At 50.0% G+C, this 21840-nt stretch overlaps 1 protein-coding gene across 3 annotated transcripts in view; it reads left to right on the top strand.

The window, feature by feature from the left end:
• The window catches only part of ZNF236 (zinc finger protein 236), a 1017074-nt gene that overhangs the window by 863233 nt on the left and 132001 nt on the right, over positions 1 to 21840 (top strand). The window contains exon 29 of one of the 3 annotated variants that reach the window (XM_085606996.1): positions 19523 to 19717. The exons of 1 other annotated variant lie outside the window; for it this stretch is intronic. In XM_085606996.1, the coding sequence (XP_085463122.1) occupies positions 19523 to 19717 (195 nt within the window). Of the gene's footprint in view, positions 1 to 19522; positions 19718 to 21840 lie in introns of those variants that run through there. One more of the 3 variants, XM_085606998.1, reaches the window with a different exon arrangement.

Here is a 21840-nt window from a genome sequence, read left to right as displayed (position 1 = left end):
CTGGCTCTTTTAGGCCAGCTTGGCAGCCAGAGAAAGGTGAGGAGGACTGGGAGGGGTCTGGAGACCCTTTAACTGACTAGTTGGGCTACAAACCGGACTGGAAAGAGGAACTGGGGGAAGCCAGTGGTCTGGATACTCACCAGACCTTGGCATGTTGTCTCCTCCTACCGTGGCTACGGAGGTGGGAGCGTCTTATGCCGTGGTGTTCCGTAGGGCAGCCGAGGCGCTCCACCTCAGGCTACCTACGGTGGCAGTCAGGACTAACCTCCTGATAGAGGTGCTTCAACCGGCAGCGAGCTCTTCGGAGCCCCTGCTACCGTTTAATGAAGCCTTCATTGACATCCTTTTGGGCACCTGGTCCAGGCCCAACACAGGGGCTCCTCTGGATAGGATGATTGCCCGATGCCACCGCCCGACCCCAGGCGACCCCACTTTCCTCTCCCAACACTCCACCCCTGAGAGCTTGGTGGTCCAAGCCTCCACCTCCAAAAGGCACATTCCCTAACTCTCCACCTGGTTACGGTGGCGCAAGTGCTGCTCCAGTGCCCGGAGGAGGCCTGGGCCGTACTCTCCCGTGCAGTTGCCGAAGAGAGAGACGCAGCAAAGGTTACCATGTGCTGTGGGCTGGATACCGCCGACTCACTAGGCAGGACGATTTCCACATAGGTAGCCCTTCGACGCTACACCTGGTTGAGGTCAACTGGTTTTTCAGGGGATGTCCAATCCACTCTTATGGACAAGCTCTTTGATGGCCGTCGCTTTCTCGGCGACAAGGCAGACAACACGCTGGAGCGCTTTAAGGACACTCGGGCTACAGCCTGGTCCTTGGGCCTCTCCACCACTTGCCCTGCGCACTTTGCTTTTCGCCCCTTTAGTGGCTACAGAAGGGGTGCCCGCCACATCCCGCCCAGAGCCACAGGCCAGTGAAGCTGTTCAGCCCCTGCGCGGCCGGGTACATGGGAAACATCGCCGTGGTTCTGGGGGCCAGCGGGCGGGCCAGTCCACCACAGCCCCCTCTGCCGCAGCCCCCAAACCCTCCTAGTCAGACCTTTCAGGGCCACCAATCGCCAGTGGGCGTCTGGATTCGCCATCACCTTCCCCATTGGCACACCATCACGTTAGACAGGTGGGTTTTGCAAATAGTCCGAAGGGGCTACTCCCTCCATTTCGAGACTACCCCTTCATCCATGCCACCTCAGTACCTTCGCATGTCGGAGGATCATCTGGCCCTTCTCCAACAGGAAGTTTCAGCACTCTTGGCCAAGAGAGTCATTAAGTGAGTTCCTGTCCTAGAAATAGGTCGTGGTTGCTATTCCCACTACTCTCTGGAGACTGGATGGTAGCATTGGACTTTCAGGTCGCTTACTTTCACATCCTCGTCCTTCTATTCCACCAGCGTTACCTACGGTTCATGGTAGGCCACAAGCACTTTCAGTTTACCGTGCTCCCCTTCGGCCTTACCAGCGCCCCTCGGGTGTTCACGAAAAGTAGCGGTAGAATCAGCTCATCTGCGCAGATCAGGGGTTCCAGTCTTCCCCTATCTCAACGACTGACTGTTGAAGATGGGCTCGCCCCAGGCGGTCGTCTCCCACCTCCAGACTACGGCCAACCTTTTGCATTCGCTGGGGGTTCTCCATCTACGTGCTGAAGTCACACCTGACTCCCTCTCAGAAGTTCCTTTTCATCGGAGTGGTTCTGGGCACAACGCAGGTTTGGGTTTATCCTCCCGAACAGCGAGACCGGGATATTCGGGCTGTGATTCCGATCTTTCAGCCCTATCCCCGGTTTGACTCAGGATGACCCTCCAGCTACTGGGCCTGATGGCTTCCTGCATCCTACTGGCTCTGCAGTGGGACCTGAAGTTCCAGTGGGCATAACATCAGGGGAACCTGTCCGATTGCGTCCAGATCTCGGAGGGCACTGCACACCAATTGCAGTGGTGGTTAACGAACCAGGATTGAACCACGGCAGATCCCTCTCCCTTCCCCAACCAGAGTTCATAGTGGTGACAAAGGCATCACTTCTGGGATGGGGCGGCCACATGGGGTAGGCGGAGATCAGAGGCCTCTGGTCTCCGGCGGAGTTCGGGACCCGCACCAACCTTCTGGAGCTTTGGGCAATTCGTCTTGCACTCAAAGCATTCCTTCCCTCTATGCAGGTGATCACGGACAACACCACCGCCATGTGGTACTGCAACAAACAAGGCGGGGTGGGGTCGTGGACCCTATGTCAAGAGGCCCTCCGTCTCTGGACATGGCTGGAACATCAGGGCATATCCCTGGTGGTTTAACACCTGGCAGGTTCCCTGAACGGCAGGGCGGACAAACTCAGCCGCAGGTGCATGATGGATCACGAATGGCGTCTTCACTCGGAGGTGGTGCAAGGTCTTTTTTAACAATGGGGAGAGCCTTGGTTAGATCTATTCGCCACAAAGAGAATGCTCAATGTCACTAATTCTGCAAGTTGGAATTTCCAAAGCGGCACTTTCTAGGCGATGCTTTTCGCTGCAAGTGAAGTTGCGGTCTTCTACATGCCTTTCCGCCTATACCACTTCTGCCCAGAGTGCTGAAGAAGATCAGGCACAACCGGGCCCAAGTTATTCTTGTATCTCCGGATTGGGCACGAAGAGTCTGGTATCCCGAGCTGCTACACATGGCCATCGATCCTCCGATCAGACTGCCTCTTTGGGAGGATCTTCTGTCGCAGTGGACGGTCCTCCACCCGAACCTGTCCAGCCTCCACCTCCTTGCGTGGAGATTGAGCAGCGGCAGTTGACGTCATTTGACCTGCCTCCTGAAGTCTGTGATGTTCTCTTGGCAGCCTGGCGTCCCTTCACTAAGACAGTATATGCCTGCAGTTGGAACAAATTTGTGGAAACGGTGCACAGCAAAGGCTGTGTATCCCCTTTCCGCATCTCTTTCTGATGTCCTCTTGTTCCTCCTTTCTTTGGCCCAGCAGGGCTCTGACAGGGGCAGTCTAAATGGCTACCTCTCGGCCATTTCAGCCGTTCTTAGGGTTACTGATTAGCCTTCTATTTTTAAGTCCCCTATTGTAAATCGCTTCCTTAAAGGCATTACTCATCTTTTTCATCCTGTTTCCTAAGTGATGCCTCAGTGGGACTTGAATTTGGTTCTTACAAATCTTGTGTGCTCCATTTGAGCCGCTACATAACTGTCTTCTCAGGCTTCTGACTTTGAAAACTGCCTTTCTGGTGGCCATCACCTCTGCACGCAGGGTTAGTGAGCTCCAAGCACTTCCTTTTAAAACTCCTTTTCTGACAGTTCATCCAGACAAGGTTGTCCTTAAAACTCGTCCTTCCTTCCTTCCTTCCCAAAGTGGTTACTCCTTTCCATATTGGACAGACCATCACTTTGCCCACCTTCTTTCCGCCTCCGCATCCTTCCAAAGAAGAAGAGAGGCTCCACCGTCTGGATCCAAAAGAGTGCGCTTTCCTTTTACTTGGACCACACAAAACAATTCAGGGACGGATGATCAGCTCTGTGTTGGCTACGTGCCAAAAAAGGTTGGGCTGTGCACAAACGGACCATTTCTAGATGGGTGGTTTTCTGCATCAAAGCTTGTTATTCCTTGGCAAAGAAGGAGCCGCCAGTGGGGTTGGGCGCCCATTCCACAAGGGGGACGCCATCTATCACTGCTTTGGGACGTGGAGTCCCCCTTAATGACTTCTGTCAGGCTGCTACGTAGGCATCACTGCACACATTCACAAGACACTTGCCTGGACAGCCAAGTCCGGAGTGACGGCTTCTTTCGCCGTTCTGTTTTCCAGGACTTTCTGGTGTGAACTTGGTTTGCAGACCCACCTCTGGGGTTGGGATGATTGGGGTATCTATTCTAAGGCAAGGAACTATAACTGTTTCTTTCAGATGAACAAGTTACTTACCTTCGGTAACCATATATCTGTAAGAAACATAGGTTAGTTATAGATTCCTTACCGCCCCACCCATCCTCCCCATTCTGTAACTGACTTCTATGGTTAAGGCTTTCCTTTCAAGGCCCTAGTTTTGTGCACCAGTGGTCAGTGTCTTGCAAGGCTCTGCACTTCTGGCGTGGAAAGTCGTGTACAGAACTGACAACAGCACGCAATGGCGGTGTCTAAGTAGCTACTGCAACGTCATCCCTGCGACCACTTCGCCAAGGACGAACGCGGAGCTGACCGATGCCACTTTTCGTCGTGCAGGGGTACTGCTGACGAAAAACTTTCTGGATCTAGTCTGACGCCTGGGGGTAATTCTAAGGTAAGTTATCTATAACTAACCTATGTTTCTTACAAATATATTGTTACCTAAGGTAAGTAACTTGTTCAACTGCAACAATTTCTCAGGTGGAGAGAAGCTGCTGGGGGTAGGCTTGGATCGCCCAGCGCAGCTGCAGAAGACAGAGCAGATTTACAGGATTCAGTAGATTGAACTCCTCTCACCCTCCTTACATGCTAGGTTTGTTGCTTGCAGTGACTGAAATGGAAGGGCAGACATGGAAGTGTGCTCTAGTCTGGAACTGTCTGTTCTTCCCCTGTGTTCATGTCTTGAACTCTTTGATTACTCTACGCACAATGAACATTGGTAAGAGCATTCCGTTTGTTAAGATGGTTTTCTGTAGCACTGTACGATGCCCTGTTGCACACAGTTCACTACATAAGAATTCATATCCTAAATCGCATCTGTTATTATGAGTGGTCTGTTGCATTAATCTGTACTTGTGTATAGGCACCCATGGTAATTGATATACTGCCTTTAGCAACCATAGACACTCGGACCACTGGGCCAGGCAACATCTGTCCCCACGTGTATACCACTCATACTTGTTTTGTTGTGCTTCAGGTAGGATAAGGGTGTGTTAGAGAGGGTTATTGCTATTCTGTGTATGTTGGGGAATACCATGGTGCGGGGGGGGGGGGGCTTTGCATGTCTTGATTTTGTACTTTATATGTTGTTTGATGTGCTGTGTTGGTGGTTGGACGCAGTGGAGTGTATGGGTCGTGTACTTATCGTGGATAGCGCTGGGCAGGTAGTGGCTGGTTCAGCTGGCTGTTCATTACTCCGATTTCTCACATGGAATGTCAGTGGTCTCAATGATTGTAGAAAAATACATAAGGTGATGCATACCTCAAGAGACACAAAATATATGTAGCAATATTGCAGGAGACCCACTTGGCCCCAGGTAGCAGTGTGTCGACGCAGCGTAGCATGCCGGGTCTCTGCTTAGCTGCCGAATTCATGACACATGCTTGAGGAGTCCTAATTGGGTACTCATGGGATCCGGGGTCTGGCTGCTGGAGACCTGCTCGGACCCGTGGGCCAGGTATGTAGCTGGTAGGGTTATACAGACCCATTTACGATGATCCACAGTTTTATCATACACTTAGTATCCAGCTGTTGAAGTGGGGTGACCTGCTACAGATTGGGGGTTAGGATTCTAACTGTGTTCTCGTTCTTGCTTGCGATTGCTCTAAGGGCACCGCAGACAGCCATCAATTGTTCTTTTTTGTCACCAAGAGTGCGACGGGTATGCCTAGATGTGGGTCCTGTGCTCTCCATGCCACTAGAGTCTAGCTGTCCTGACTGATATGGGGTGATACCCTGAAATCGGTCCTAGGATGCTTGTTTCCAGTCCGAGAAGGACCTGGCCTGGCAGTTTGGGCTGGACTTTTCCCATGGGGAACAAGGACAAGACTGATTTGCATATGGGTGGGTCTAAACTGGAATGGTATGGAGAGCAAGAAAAACAATGGATTTAGGCCCAGATCTCTGTACTGGGGTGAATGCATGATATTATTCAGCATTCTGTCCATCAGTTTTTTTTTTTTTTTATGCATTTGTCACCCCGAGTGGGACAGGTATGCCCAGATGTGGGTCCCTTGCTCTCCATGCCACTGGAGTTAAGCTAGCCTGGCTGATGAGGGATGATACCCCGAAACCAGTCCCATGATGCTTGTTTCCAGTCTATGGAGAACCTGGCCTGGCATTTCGGACTGGACTGTTCCCTTGAGGAAGAGGATCAAGACTTTTTTGCATATGTCTGGGTCTAAACTGGAACTGCATGGGGAGAAAAAAAACATGGATTTAGGGCCAGATCTCTGTACTGGGGTGAATGCATGACATTGTTCAGCATTCTGTCCATCAATTGTTCGTTTGACATCGCAAGCAGAGAGGGCCTTCTGGATATTTGTGGCCATAGTTCTCCCACTGGGATGGGATACACCCATTATTCCTCAGTGGATGATGTTCACCTATGAAGAGATTTCTGGCTCATATCGAGCGGTTTGAGTATCCGGTCCAACGTTGTGAGCCACTCCTATGGGCATACACTGATCACTCACCAGTGGTACTAGACCTGGAGATACGGGCCAAAGGAACTGCTGCGATTACTTGGCATTCTCCCCTATTATCCTTATTAGATTCTGCGTTCCATGCGGAACTGGTCCAGGGTGGGAGGCCTTCAGTGTCTATATTAGAGGCGTAACACTGTCTTATCATGGAGGGATTCCCAAATTGCTACGTTGGTAGCAGACGCTCCTGGAAAAAAAGATCGCTGACTTGGAGTGGAGGCATCAACTCGCCTCCTGTGCGATATTAAGGCAAAAGTTGATGAGTTCCAGGAGACAGCACAAAGCGAGGTTCACCACTTAGGAAAATACGCCGTAGCACACACTTATGGGCAAGGGGAGTGCCCTAATGCTACACTAACTGCATTACTGCGGCCTTGCTGAGAGGCTGATGTGATCCTTGAAGTGCAGAACAAACAGGGACAACTGGCAAACGACACCGAACACATGGCGGACAGATTGTGTAGATATTACACTGACTTATACCAATCATGGTTCCCACAAGATGATACCGCTGCCACAGATTATTTAGCACATATAACCATGACTTGGCTTACCAATGAGAATAGGGAGCACTTAATGGCACCAGTGCAACTAGCAGAGATACACGCTGCACTGAGGGAATACAGTCAGGGAAGGCGTAAGGGACAGATGGGCTCGCTGTGGGGGTTTAATAGGCCTTTTAGGACCTACTGATTCCACATTTGGTCACATTGCTTGAGGATATGGCAGAAACGGGCACCATGCACTCATCTATGTGCAAGGCATTGATAGTGACACTCCTGAAGTCTGGCAAAACCCAGCACCACTATTCGTCTTATAGACCATTGTCTTTAATAAATGTGGATAATAAACTTTACACAAAAGTATTAGCCAATTGACTTGCTCTGCTGTTACCTGGGGTAGTGGGTCCCGAAGAGGCGCGATTTGTGCCCAGGCTTAGCCTCACCTTTAACCATAGAACACAACGTATTGATCCAGAGGTGAAGGCTTCTGTGGTGTTTCTGGATGCAGAAAAAGCATTTGATTCAATTGAATGGGGCTTTATGTTGGCTGTGCTGCGTCGCATCGGGGTTCGGGAGGTATTCCTGCATCTAGTAATGGTGCTCTACACTTTGCCCACAGCTCGAATACGTGTCAATGGTGTTGTCTGCTCCCATCTCCATTTCCAGGGGAACCAGGCAGGGTTGCCCCTTGTCCCCCTTGCTGTACGCTTTGGTGGGCGAACCACTGGCATGCGCACTCAGTGAGTATCATAGCCACAGGGGAGTACGTTTCCAAGGATACAACCTCCTAATTTCAGCATACGCAGTTGACATATTGCTGTATATACGGCTCCTGGAGTGTAATCGTGTAATCTTACCCATGTGTTCTGTGAGCTAGTAAGGTTCGGAGGTTTCTTCGGCCTTCTTATGAACTGGGATGAATCTGTAGTATTTCCACTTACTCCGGTTATGACACAAATACCATTAGAATACCCATTGCAGTGGTTGATGGACTCAGCATGTTACCTGGGAATACAGATACACAGCAACCTGGCGGTGGTGCTACTCGATAACTATGGTAGGGCAATGCAGGTCTCTCAGAGGCAGTTGATCTCTGGATTAAATTTCCACTTTCACTGATACAGTGTATAGCTATCATGAACATGGTAGTATTACCTAGATTTCTATTCTTATTCCCAAAAAATCCCCATGGTGCTGTCGCCCGCGGTAGTATACAACTTACGATCTTGCGTGATAAAATTAGCCAGGGCTTGGAGATACTTACTCTCCGATACGACATGGGAGGCCTTAACGCCCCAGACTTGGAGACATATTACAGATCAGCACAGAGTAGGTTTGCTTACTGTTTGCTCCATGCCCCAATCGACCTGCCATATTTGCAGTTCGAGAGAGATGCATCTGACCCCTACTCGTTGCTTCAAGTGCTATTCAGGAACCGTAATGCTGTGGCACAGCATGTTCAATTAGTTGAATGCCACTGCCCATGCTTGGCAAAGGCTTCTGGAACAGAAAGCCTGCTCTCTACTTTCACCACATGTCCCACTGACTTGGTGCTCCTGGTTCCCTATGAGTTGGGGGCATAGGGCGATATAAGCCTTGCAGACACTCCGCATCAGAACTATGGGGGACTTTTTTCAAGACGGCACAATGTGTACATGGGAGGTAGTTTGGGGTCGGGCGATCAACCAACTTCCCTGACTCGCTACCACTACTACAGAGCGAGACCCACATTACGGGTATTATTGGATGACTATTTCCTGGGGCCCCTCGACATGCTCGCACTGTCTCGGCTGTTGCAGGTTGATTCCCCTAATAGACTGATGACAGGAATGTATGCGCTTGCACATGAGGTGCGCAGAACTGGGCTCACTAAGGCTTGCCTTGAATGGCGGAGGGATCTGGGAATAGTTATAAATGACAAACAATGTCAATATTTCTGTTCAGTTGCTAACGCTGTTTCACTAAATGGTAGGCATAGATTGGTGCACTTTAAATACATTAACCAGGTATATTACACTCCAGAACGGCTACATAGATACGGACTACACGATAGTGCAGACTGTCGGCGCAGTGGTGAGTGTGCAGTGGGGTTTGCGCCTCATCCTTGGTTTATGCCCCAGGGTAAATGAGTTTTGGACGTTGGTGTTCCGTGAACTGAAGGTTAGCACTGGTTTCACGTTGGAGTTCACTCCAATGCTGGCATTGCTGGGATATGATAGGGAGATTCGGTGGTTGATTGCTATTGAACTACTGCTTTCTAGACAGCGGGTGGGTATGCGATGGGCACGAGGTTTGCTCCCGACATTGAAGGATTGGCATGCTGACATGGTCTACTGTAACAATCTGGCACATATAGTAAACCACCCAGCACCACCCTAAGGATCATTGGCTACTCTACCAGACTTACCTAATAGTCAAGGAGACGGCTGAGACAGAAGGCGAGGGTGGTTCAGAAGTCTGAAATGAGTGAGGGAAGTGATGGATACTGTACCTGCAACTCTCTTATGCCTGATTTCAGATTGTGATAATTGAACGCATCATGATTATTGCTACTATGCTTGGTATGTTCAACATGTACACTTGAGTCCCAGTGGGCACCTGTGGTCCTCTTCTCTTGTAATGTTTGCAGTACTCTAGATGGACTCGTTCCAACTGTTGGTACGCTGACTTCTCTGATGCATAACTTACTGCCTTGTTGTTTCCATCAACACATTGTAACCATGATAACACCGCTGTTTCCAGTCATATTGTATGTCCTTTAACATCTAGAATAAAAAGAAACTAAAAAAAAAAAAGTTGCGCTTCAAGTTGGAGCCCTTACAGCACCTGCTGGACAGGATGTCTCTCAGAGAATTCCCTATTCTCAAGAGAATTTTAGATATGATTAAGATGTTTTGAGGGAAAGCTCTGATTCCAACCCTGAAAGTCATTCGCCTGCTGGCTTCCTAAATATTGCTGGTCATTCACGCATGCTGGCATTTGAGGACTCTCCAGTGGTGCCTTTGTCTGTAGGAGTTCTAATAGGTTGGGGGCATCATTAGGATCCTCGGACACTGCAACAGATGTTCTGTGATGGTCAGAAGACTATAGCCTGTCATGCGGGAAGTCCTTTTGCCAGCAGTAGCCACAGTGGTGATGGATACCTCCACCTTAGGATAGAGTACCCACCTAGAGGAGCTGGAATGCCAAAGGTCTCTGGTCTACGGAGGAGTATAGATTCCATGTGAACTTGCTCGAACTGCGTTGATTCATCTTGCTCTGAAAGCTTCCTGCCCTCCCTTCATGGTCAGTCTATGCAGATCTTGATGGACAACATAACTGCAATGTGGTATGTGAAAAAGCACAGCAGCATAGTATCTAATTTTCTCTGCTCAGAAGCACCGACACTGTGGGCCTGGGCTCAGGCGTACAGGATCTGGCTGATTACCAACACTCTGACCAGCTCTCTGAATGCTAGAACTGACAACCGGAGTCTCTTTCCTCTTGCTAACCATGAGCAGCGTCTCCACCAAGAAGTGGTACAGACTCTTTATGCCCTCAGGTGTATCTGGTCTCCACATGCAGAAATGCACATTTCCTACTGTTCTGTACCGTCCAGTTTCCATTGCAGGAAGCCTTTTGAGATGATTTGATTGATGTGGACTTTTCCACTACAGTACACATTCTCCGCCCGCACCCCATTCCCCCCTCCTCCCCACCCTTGACTTCTAGATTACTAAGGAAGGTGCAGCAAAATCGGGCATAAGTGATTCTGATTGCCCTGGATTGTCTGATAAGGGTGTGGTATGCAGACCTTCTGGCATTCTCCCTACGTCCCCCTCTTTAGCTCCTGCTTTGAGGAGGCCTCCATTCATCAGAGAGCAAGTCCTACTTAAGAGCCTCCATCTTCATACCTGGAGATTGAGCAGGGGCATCTGAGTTTATTTCATCTTCCATCTGAGGTGGTCAATGTCATTTTTTCTTCACTTTACTCCTTGAGGAGATCTCCGGCTGTGGAACCGTTTTGTTACATGGTGCATGAGGAAGAGCTTCAACCCTCTGAAGGCACATCTCTGAGATGTGTTGCACTTTGAATGCTCATTTGCCCAGCAAAGGTATGCAGTAGGCACACTTAATGGCTGTGGAGCAACCTTATCAGCATGCACCTATTGGCTAGACCGACCCTCACTGTTCATGTCCAAGATTGTTATCAGTCTTTTGAAAAGGACTGCTTGTGTTTTTTCTCCTTCCCTTTTATTATGCCTTAGTGGGGCCTTAATTAGTTGTTTACCTTCTTGATGAGGGCATAGATCCTAGATATAGCTCCGAATTGCAACTTTTCACGTTCAAAAGCAATGTTTTGGGTGGCTATCATGTTGGGTTGGCACATCAGTGAATTGCAACTGCTGTATGACTGACCTCCTTTACTCCTGTTTCTATGTGGGCTAGCTGGTTCTGAGAACTAAAACTGCTTTTCTGCCAAAGATAGTCACTATGCTATATGGAGCAATCCATTACTCTTCCTAAATTTGTCCCTCTACCCAATGCCATTGAGGAAAAGGAGAGGCTTGAAAGTGTTGTACCTTTGTTGGGCAGTCACCTACAATTTTGACAGGACCAATGATTTAAAAACCGATGACCAACTTTTTGTCTGCTACACAGGCATTAAGAATGGCAGAGTAGTCAAGAAATGTGCCTTGTCTTGGTGGAATGTGCCTTCCATCAAAATCTGTTACGCCCTTACCAAAAAGGAACCTCTAGAGGGGACTCTGCTGCAATGTGGGCTTCACTTCACACATTTGCCAAGTATAATTTCTTTGTTTTGGAAGTACAATTGAATGGAGATTTTGATTGTTCTATGCTCCAGGCGTTCAGGTGTAGCCATATCTTCAGAGTCACCACATTGAAGGTGCATTGCTGTGGGATCTACTCAGAAAGTGAGGAATCTATAGGTAAAGTATCTGGCAGAAAGAAGTTACTTACCTTTTACTATGATCTGTTTGTTGCATGTGCAGCTGTAGATTTACTTGCTTTGCATACTGCTGCCATCTAGTGTTGGGCACGGACCTGCACCGGAGCTAGATTCGCAGTCATAGTCAGAAGAAGCAAATCTGTAGCCCGCTTAGACTGAAAGACGTCGTGCCCACGCAATGAGTACCACCTCAGTACATAGCACTCACCGACACACCGATGCTAGGGGTTCGGGCCCTCATTCTCTGTCGACTGGACCGTTACTGCTTTCCAGCCATTGCCGGCACCAACCGAACGCTTGGGATTCAATTTCGGGCCCAACTTCAAAACCAAGTCAGCGCCACAAAGCAAAACCAAGTCAGCTTATTTAACGTCTGCAGGTTTATTAACACTGAAGGACATTTTGAAACCAAAACATTCCTTCTGGTATGTACACTATCTACCTGCAGATTCCTCATTGATTATGTCCAGTTTCCTGTTCTGAAGAATGTTGGAGAAATCTTGATATCTGAAAGAGACACGTTAGTGATAGATTCCTTACCTTAGAATATTCCCCAGGCGTCAGTCTGGGTCCGGAAAGTTTTCTGCTTGGCAGTACCCCTGCGCACCAGTAGGTGGTGCCGTGCACGCAGGGACGACGTCATGGAGGCTACTTAGGCACCACCCATGCGCGCTGACGTCAGTTCTTTCTTTTTCCGCGCCGAAAGCGCAGATCCGGATTGAGCACGTACCTCAGTCAATTTTTTGACCACTTTTTGAGACTTTTGTCTTCTTCTCTTGTCTCCTGGTGCACGTAGGGATGCCCGGCTTCAAGTCTTGCGGGTCGTGCCACCGTGATATGTCGGTAGCGGACCCCCATGACGTCTGCCTCTACTGCCTGGAGACCGACCACGACTCCCGGGATTGTCGGGACAGCCGTGCCATGGCCCCGAAGGCATTACGGGAGCGGCGCCGGAAGTTGCTGGAGGTCCGGCACTCCTCTCGCTGCCGCTCCGGGTCTAGAGGCCGTTGGCGGGACTGCTCGCGGGACCGCAGCCGTCACTCCTCGGACTCTCAGTCTTCACCTTCCGATTCCGGTAAGCGACGCCATAAGAACAAGTCGAAGAAGCGTGTTCGCTCCCCGACGTCCCCCCGTCGCTCCCCTTGCACGGACGTGGGGGACAGGGCCTCTGCCCCTGCGGCTCCTCTGGAGCCTGGGAGTCCCACGGCCTACCCGCTCTACCCGTGTCCATCGGCGACTCCCGAACAGCGGCATGTGTTTCTTGCTGCCTTGGACCGCCTGTTTAGGCCTCGGGCTCCCGCCGGTGCGCCTGCGGGCCCTGCGGCCCGTGTACAGATCCTGTTGACCCGGCGGCACTGCCTCCAGCGCAAGCCCTGGAGCCACAGGATCCAGCGCCCTTGGCTCCGGCCCCAGCGCCACAAGGGGCAACGCCGCTGGCTCCGGCCCCGGCGCTGCCCTTGGCTCCGGCCCCATCTCCGCCCCTGGCTCCACCACAGGCGCCGCACTATGTGCCGTTTATTCCGCCCCTGCCTCGGTTCTCGGACCATTTCGTTCCAACCTGGTATCCTCATTGGGATGGGGCTCCGGTTCGGCCCCTGCTGGCCCCGCTCCCAGCGCCGCGACCGGCTGATTCTACCCCGGAGCCGGATGAGGACTGGGACGGCTCCGAGGACCCCCTTGCGCAGCAGTGTGACTCCGAGCAGGCTTGGGTGGATGACCTTCAGGATGCGGGTGAACTTGATGTGTCTTCTGACCCGGGGTTTCCCTCGCCTACTATGGAGGAGGGTGCTTCCTACACTGTGGTGCTGCGTCGAGCCGCGGAGACTCTCCACCTCGACCTCCCTACGGTGGCCCTTAAGACCCATCCTCCTTACAGAGGTGCTCCAGACGGTGTCTGCGTCGTCGGAGCCTCTGCTCCCTTTTAATGAGGCCCTTACCGAAGTCCTCTTGGTTACTTGGTTGCGGCCGGCCTCTCGGGCGCCGGTGGATAAGAACGTCGCTAGGCGTCATCGCCCAGCGCCTGGTGATCCTGCCTTCTTGACCACTCATCCCACGCCCGAGAGCCTGGTCATTCAGGCCTCGACATCGCAGAGTGCCTTTCCCTCTGCTCTGCCAGATAAGGACTCTTAAAGGCTGGACCAATATGGCAAGAGGTTGTTCTCCTCAGCCAGTTTGGGGTTGAAGTCGTTTAATACCGCCTGCTTATTGGGCTGTTACTCCCATGCAGTGTGGGATTCGGTGGCGGAGGTTCTGCCTCAGTGCTCTGAGGAGGTCCAGGCTGTCCTTTCCCAGGTGATTGCGGAGGGCAAGAATGCGGCGAAGTTTGCCATCAGGTGTGGTTTGGACACTGCTGATTCGTTGGGCAGGGCGATTTCCATGACGGTGGCGTTGCGGCGCCACGCCTGGTTGCGTTACACTGCCTTCTCACCCGATGTCCAGAGCTCGCTCATGGACATGCCCTTCGATGGCTCCCGCCTCTTTGGTGATAAGACTGACAATGCCCTGGAGCGCTTTAAAGACTCTCATGCCACGGCCAAGTCTCTGGGTCTTTACTCGAAAACTCCTGCCGCGACGGGGTTTCGTTCCTTTCGTTGCCAGGGCAGGGGTACCCAGGCGCGCTCTTCCAGCAAGCCTGTGCAGAACCGGCCTCAGCGGGGCCGCACACGTGGGTTCCGCAGGGGCGGGTCTGGTAACCAGCGTGCGGGGCAGTCCACTTCCACCCCCGCCGCTTCCGCCTCAAAACCTTCCTAATCCGGACTTCAGGGGGCACCCCACCCCAGTGGGTGGCAGGGTTCACATCCACCTCCACCACTGGCGCGAAATTACGTCGGACAAGTGGGTGCTGCAGATAATCTGCCAAGGTTACTCGCTCCCCTTTCTGTCCTCCCCTCCAGCCATGCCCTTCGGTACCACCGCATGTCAGGGGATCATTTGGCTCTTCTCCGTCAGGAAATCACGGCCCTCCTGGCCATCGAGTATGTTCCCGAACAGGAAGTAGGGAGTGGTTGCTATTCGCACTACTTCCTTGTCCCCAAAAAGGACAAGGGGGGCCTGCGGCCCATCTTGGACCTCCGGGACGTCAATTTTTCTCCGGAAGGAGAAGTTCAAGATGCTGACTCTAGCTGAGGTCCTGTCTGCCCTGGACCCTGGAGACTGGATGGTAGCGTTGGACTTGCAGGACGCTTATTTTCACATTCCCGTCCTGCCGGCCCACCAGCGTTACCTGCGGTTTACGGTAGGCCAGGAGCATTTTCAATTTGCCGTGCTCCCCTTCGGCCTTACCAGCGCCCCTCGGGTGTTCACGAAGGTGATGTCGTTGGTTGTGGCTCATCTGCGCAGGTCAGGGGTGTCAGTCTTCCCCAACCTCGACGACTGGTTGATGAAGGCGGGTTCGCCCCAGGCAGTTGTCTCCCACCTCCAGACTACGGCCGACCTCCTGCATCTGCTGGGGTTCTCCAAGAATGTGCCGAAGTCGCACCTGAGTCCCTTTCAGAAGCTCCCTTTCATCGGAGCGGTTCTGGATTCGACGCTGTTTCGGGTTTATCCTCCCAAACAGCGAGTCCGGGATATTCAGGCTATGATTCCGCTCTTTCAGTCTCTATCCCGGGTTTCAGTGTGGATGTCCCTCCGGCTTCTGGGCCGGATGGCCTCCTGCATCCTGCTGGTGCCGCATGCCAGACGGCACATGCAGGCTCTGCAGTGGGACCTGAAGTTCCAGTGGGCACAGCATCAGGGCAACCTGTCCGACCATGTCCAGATCTCGGAAGGCACTGCACGGCATTTGCAGTGGTGACTCACGAATCGCGATTGGGTCAATGGCAGATCCCTCTCCCTTTCCCAACCGGAGCACATGGTAGTGACGGATGCGTCCCTCCTGGGCTGGGGAGGCCACAAGGGAGAGGCGGAGATCAGAGGCCTCTGGTCTCCGGCAGAGTCCCAGCTCCATATCCACCTTCTGGAGCTGCGAGTGATCCGGCTTGCACTATAGGCATTCCTTCCCTCTGTCTGGGGAAGTGTGGTGCAGGTGTTCACGGACAACACCACCACCATGTGGTATTGCAACAAACAGGGTGGAGTTGGGTCGTGGACCCTTTGTCAGGAGGCTCTGCGCCTCTGGGCGTGGCTGGAACATCAAGGCATTACCTTGGTGGTTCAACACCTGGCAGGTTCTCTGAACGTCGGGGCGGACGAACTCAGCCTCCGGTGCATGGTGGATCACGAGTGCCATCTGAACTTGGATGTGGCGCAAGGTCTCTTTCTGCGATGGGGAGAGCCTTGGTTAGATCTATTCGCCACTGAAGAGAACGCGCAATGTCATCAGTTCTGCGCAATGGAATTTCCAGATCGGCACTCCCTCGGAGACGCTTTTCGTCTCGAGTGGAACTGCAGTCTGTTGTACGCCTTTCCGCCTATACCACTTCTGTCCAGAGTGCTGAAGAAGATCAGGCGCGACCGGGCCCAGGTTATTCTTGTGGCTCTGGACTGGGCTCGAAGAGTGTGGTATCCCAAGCTACTCAGTACGAGCATCGATCCCCCGATCCGACTGCCTCTTCGGGAGGATTTTCTTTCGCAGCAGCAGGGGACGGTCCTCCAGCCGAACCTGTCCAGCCTCCACCTCCATGCTTGGAGATTGAGCGGTGACAGTTGACACCTTTCGATCTTCCTCCCGAAGTCTGTGATGTCATCTTGGCAGCCAGGCGTCCCTCCACTAAAACGGTGTACGCCAGTGGGTGGAACAGATTTGTGGCATGATGCACAGCTAAGACTGTGGATCCCCTTTCTGCCCCGCTTTCTGAGGTTCTCCTGTTCCTTCTTACTTTGGCCCAGCAGGGCTCTGCTCTGGGCACTCTTAAAGGTTATCTTTCGGCTATCGCTACCTTCCTATGGCTTCCTGATCAACCTTCTCTTTTTAAGTCCCCGGTTGTTAACCGTTTTCTTAAGGGCATTCCGCACACGTTCCCACCTGTGCCCTTCATAATGCCTCAGTGGGACTTGAATCTTGTCTTGACTTTTCTGATGTGCGCTCCCTTTGAGCCCCTTCATAACAGTCCCTTACGTCTTCTTACTCTCAAGACGGCTTTCCTGGTAGCTATCACCTCTGCCAGGAGAGTGAGTGAGCTCCAGGCTCTTTCTTCCAAACCTCCTTTCTTTTCTGTTCATCCTTACAAGGTGGTTCTGAGGACACGTCCTTCGTTCTTGCCAAAGGTTGTCACGCCCTTCCACATTGGGCAGACCATCACTTTGCCCGCCTTTTTTCCGCCTCCGCATCCTTCACGGGAAGAGGAGCGGCTCCACCGTCTGGATCCTAAACGTGCGCTTGCACTCTATCTGCAGCGTACACAGCAGTTCCGGGTGGATGAGCAGCTCTTTGCTGGCTACGTGGGCGCCAAAAGAGGTCGGGCGGTGCACAAACGGACCATCTCCAGGTGGGTTGTTCTGTGCATCAAAGCATGTTACTCCTTGGCCAAGAAGGAGCCTCCTGTGGGTCTGCGTGCCCATTCAACCAGGGCAACTGCAGCCACTACTTTCTTGGGACGCGGTGTCCCCTTGCAGGATATTTGTCAGGCAGCTACGTGGGCCTCGCTGCACACTTTTACCAAGCATTACTGCCTTGACAGTCAGGTCCGGAGAGACGGCTTCTTTGGCCGTTCTGTGCTCCGTGACTTTCTGGTGTAATCTTGTTCGCAGACCCACCACCGGGGTTGGTATTGCTGGGGTAGCTATTCTAAGGTAAGGAATCTATCACTAACGTGTCTCTTTCAGATGCACAAGTTACTACTTGTGTAACGATATATCTGTAAGAGACATTAGTTAGTGATAGATTCCTTACCGCCCCACCCATCCTCCCCGTTCTGCGAACTGATTACTAGGGTTAAGGTCATCCCCTTTTAGGGCCCTAGTTGTATGCACCAAAGGTCAGTTTCTCGCATGACTCTGCGTTTCGGCGCGGAAAGTTGTATACAGAACTGACGTCAGCGTGCATGGGTGGCGCCTAAGTAGCCTCCGTGACGTCGTCCTGGCATACACGACGCCAATTATGGGCACGGAGCCGCACGGCGCCACCTACTGGCGCGCAGGGGTACTGCTAAGCCGAAAACTTTCCGGATCCAGGCTGACGCCTGGGGAATATTCTAAGGTAATGAATCTATCACTAACTGATGTCTCTTACAGATACATCGTTACACAAGTAGTAACTTGTGCATTAAGGTTGCAAATTAGGTTGTTATACTGCATGTCACTGTTGAATTATTGATGGCCTCGTCTTTGCTTCGAAGGGCTCTGAAAAAAGTTGATGAGAAACTCGTGTCAGAACGCCAAGTTGGCGATATGTGGCTCCATCAACTTCGTGTCCAATCGTTATCTGATACCAATATGAAGCCTATCACCACCTTCTGGCACAGGAGAGCTATTGCAAAATTTCTGGTCCCAGGGTATAGTCAAAAGGCAAGGAATCTGCAGGTAAATATGGCGTATTCAACAGAAAGATTGCTACTGAAGATGAATAACTTTTTCAACTGTCTTGGCAACAGGTTCACTTGATTAGTAAATATATACTTGAATACAGCAATCAAAGGTGGCCAGTTAACATTCTCAGTGAGTTTGTTACAGCACAATTCCACATGTGGCACTTTTATTAAAAGTGTTTTATTAAACTGTTAGAGCTAGAATATGGTTTTTTTTTAAAATCTGCAAACGATGCAACAGAGGGTTAGTCAAATCATGTGGCAACTGCTGTAAATGATTCATTTTGCAGATTGGTAGATTAAAACCTTACCATGAGCAAACTTGTAAACGCTTTTGCGGGCTCCTGCTTTGGAGTCCTGTACCTCTTTAGGAAGGTTTTCCAGTGGCTACCGCTGCAGACAAGGAAATCCCTAGTCCAGGCCCTCATAATCAGCTGTCTGGACTATGGGAATGCTCTAATGTCCGCCATGAATGAAGGATTGTCTTCCAAACTCCAGGTGGCTCAAAATACCATGGCTCGGCTAACCAGCCATCTTCTGCCACGCTTGCCCTCAGAACTATTTATTGTCTGCTCATAATAAAGCAGGCCGTGTTTAAACTCCTCTGTTTGGTCCATACACCCCTATATGGAAGTGGGCCTCCCTATCTGCAGGGTAAACTGCAGTGGTATGCCCCCACTCGGAGTCTTAGATCCACTGCGAAATTCCTGTTACTTCCTTGGCTTATTTGCACCACTAGGTATGTGGCCGTTCATTTTCACACAATAAACCCCCCAGCACAGAAATCTGCTCCCATTGCATCTACGTGCATGCACAGACTTTAAACAGTTCATAAAAACTCTTAAGACCTGGCTTTCCTAGTCTCTGACATACTTTCACTCTTGGCCTTCAGAACCTTTGGAGCTGCAATAGCGCCGAAAGACCCCAGCCAGGGTGATACGTTCACTTCATAACCAAACCTAACATAACAAAGCTCTCCAGCCACTGAGTCCTTTAGTTCCAGTGGCCCTGGGGTATGTACAGGAATCATGTTTTAAAATGCACTGTTTAGTTTGTAGATTTGTCTTTGTACTCCATGTTCTTGGCTGTATTTATTTAAATTTATATAATATAGGAAATAATACTATTCACAGCTATTGTTAAATATTTTTGTGAAAACTGGCATGTGGAAGTTTATAACAAAGGTCAATTTGATATTGTATCTTACAGTAGTATATTTCCTGTCCATTAGGAAAATTAATGCTTTTTTCTGTTATAGGTATCTGAGGTTTCAGATCTTTCAAAAGTGTCACAAGCTGATCAGGGCATCCAAGTACACCACTGTTTTGAATGCAATCGTTACTTCACTTCTGCTGCCTTGTTAACAGACCATGGCAAAGAGGTTCACGGCAAAGACCGAATCCACGTGTGTCATATCTGCAGTAAGGTTTTCAAACGGGCGACCCATCTCAAGGTAATGGTCATGCACATAGTGAGGCTAACCTGCATTGAGAACCTTGTCTCTTACATAGTTTATTGCATGAAGAATCTGGGTAGCAGTATCTAGGTATTTCAGCATGGAATGACATTCATTACTTATCATGTATATGATTGGACTACAGCAATAAAATGGTCTATAAGGAAGCTTACACTGCTTTGTAACCATTGAGCCTTTCAATGCTGAAATACATACATTTCCATGGTGATTCGACTGTCATACACTAAGTGAAACATATACTCAGCTTCTTTTGTTTCAATTTGATTTCACACTTTCAGTGCAGCAACATCACTAGTTAGTAGCACTGCTAGACAAACAAATAATCAGTTGTGCACAGTGAGTCTGAAAAAAGTATAAAAGCTTGGAGGCAAAATCTTCTCTCGTTTTATTGGCTAAATTAAATGTGTGGTAGTTTGAAGAGCGCTAAACAAATTCCTTTCAAATCATGTTTGATATATTTGTACTGCTAGAAGGCAGACAGTGTGTATTAAATACTTCAGTTTTAAATGTTTACACCACTGTAGGAAAGTGCTCTTTTTTGCATGGTTACCCCCTAACTTTTTGCCAGATACCTAATGCCAACTTGACTGACTGTGTGCTGGAATCAATCAATCAATCCCTTTATTTGATCTTACACATCATGTCATAAAAGTACATACAATAACCTTTTTAAAAGAAAACGTGATTATCAAAACAGCATAAGTCCCAATAATTATAAAGATACTCCTGCTCAATTTATCGTAGAATCCATTTCATCTATGTATATTGTCTAGTTAATTATTATTTAAAACATTAAATATTAAAAAAGTAAGAATTTAAAAAGACAATCCTGTTTCTAGTTATGTGCCTGCTTGCTTCCTTTTTTTCCTATATGCCCATAAGAATGATGTGACTGAGAAGCATACAAATGGATTCTGAAGAGATTTAAGGGAGTACAATGCTACTCGACAAAATTTGAAGTTATAACGTTTGCAGATTGGGACAATAAAGTTGTGTCTTTCCTGACGATAAAAACCACAGAAAAATAAAACATGAAGATCATTTTGTGGAGATTGGTTATCGCACGGGCACATGGAAAGTTCAGACTGTTTGAATTTCTTCCCTGGGTATCCTACCATCAGCAGAATCAAATTTAGGCGGAATCATAATAAAATAAATGTATGATGTGGCAGTATGATGTCAGCCAGGTAAAAGTATCCTCCCTCCTCCAGGGCTAGAGTTGGTTCATACATATGAGCCGACTGACTTTGAAAAAGAAGGTGTTCTGTCGCGTTTCCCTGCCCCTGTGATGATTACAAAAGATTTCGTCTGGTTGATCTTTAAAGCCAATGAATTCATTAAGGCCGCATAGGCTGATATGAGATACTGAAGCCCTATCCCGGTTCGGGCCATCAAGACTGCTTCATCAGCTTACGCCAGAATTGGTAGCCGCTGATGATTAGAGAACCCAGGGACGTCCAAGGCTGCGCCCTCGAGATGTTTTCCAACACCATTGTTACAGATGGAAAAAAGAAACGGTGAGAGGACGCAGCCTTGCCCCTCTTAAGACTGTGTGCTGGGATCCTGCTAGCAAGGCCCCAGCACCTGTGTTCTTTCCCAAAACTGTACTTTTGTTTTGCACGCCTCTGGGCCACATGTAAGTCCCTTGTTTAAGGTACCCCTGGTACCAAGGGCCTTGTGATAAGAGTGGGCCTCTGAGGGCTGCAGCATGTATTATGTCACCCTCAGAGACCCCTCGCCTTAACACCCACTCACTGCCATTGCAAGCTGTGTTTTTGGGTGCAGACTGAAATGAAGAGTCGACATGCCATGCCCACCAACACTGACTGTGGCATGGGTAAGTCACCCTTCTAGCAAGCCTTACAGCCTTACATGCAGGGTGCACCATACCACAGGTGAGGGCATAGCTGCATGAGCAATATGCCCATACAGTGTGTGTGCCTTTCACAGGCACTGTAAGTGCTGTGTAGCCATTTTGAGTACAGGGGCTGGGAGTTTGTAGTTTGAAGCCCCATGATGGCTTTACTGAACACTGGTAAATTCGATACCAAACATCTCAACACATTAAACCCACACTGATGCCAGTATTGGATTAAATG

This window comes from Triturus cristatus, chromosome 5_2, assembly GCF_964204655.1.
Source record: "Triturus cristatus chromosome 5_2, aTriCri1.1, whole genome shotgun sequence".
NCBI lineage: Eukaryota > Metazoa > Chordata > Amphibia > Caudata > Salamandridae > Triturus > Triturus cristatus.
The sequence above is the reverse complement of the archived record's forward strand: the minus strand, read 5'-3'. Positions and strand labels throughout refer to the sequence as shown.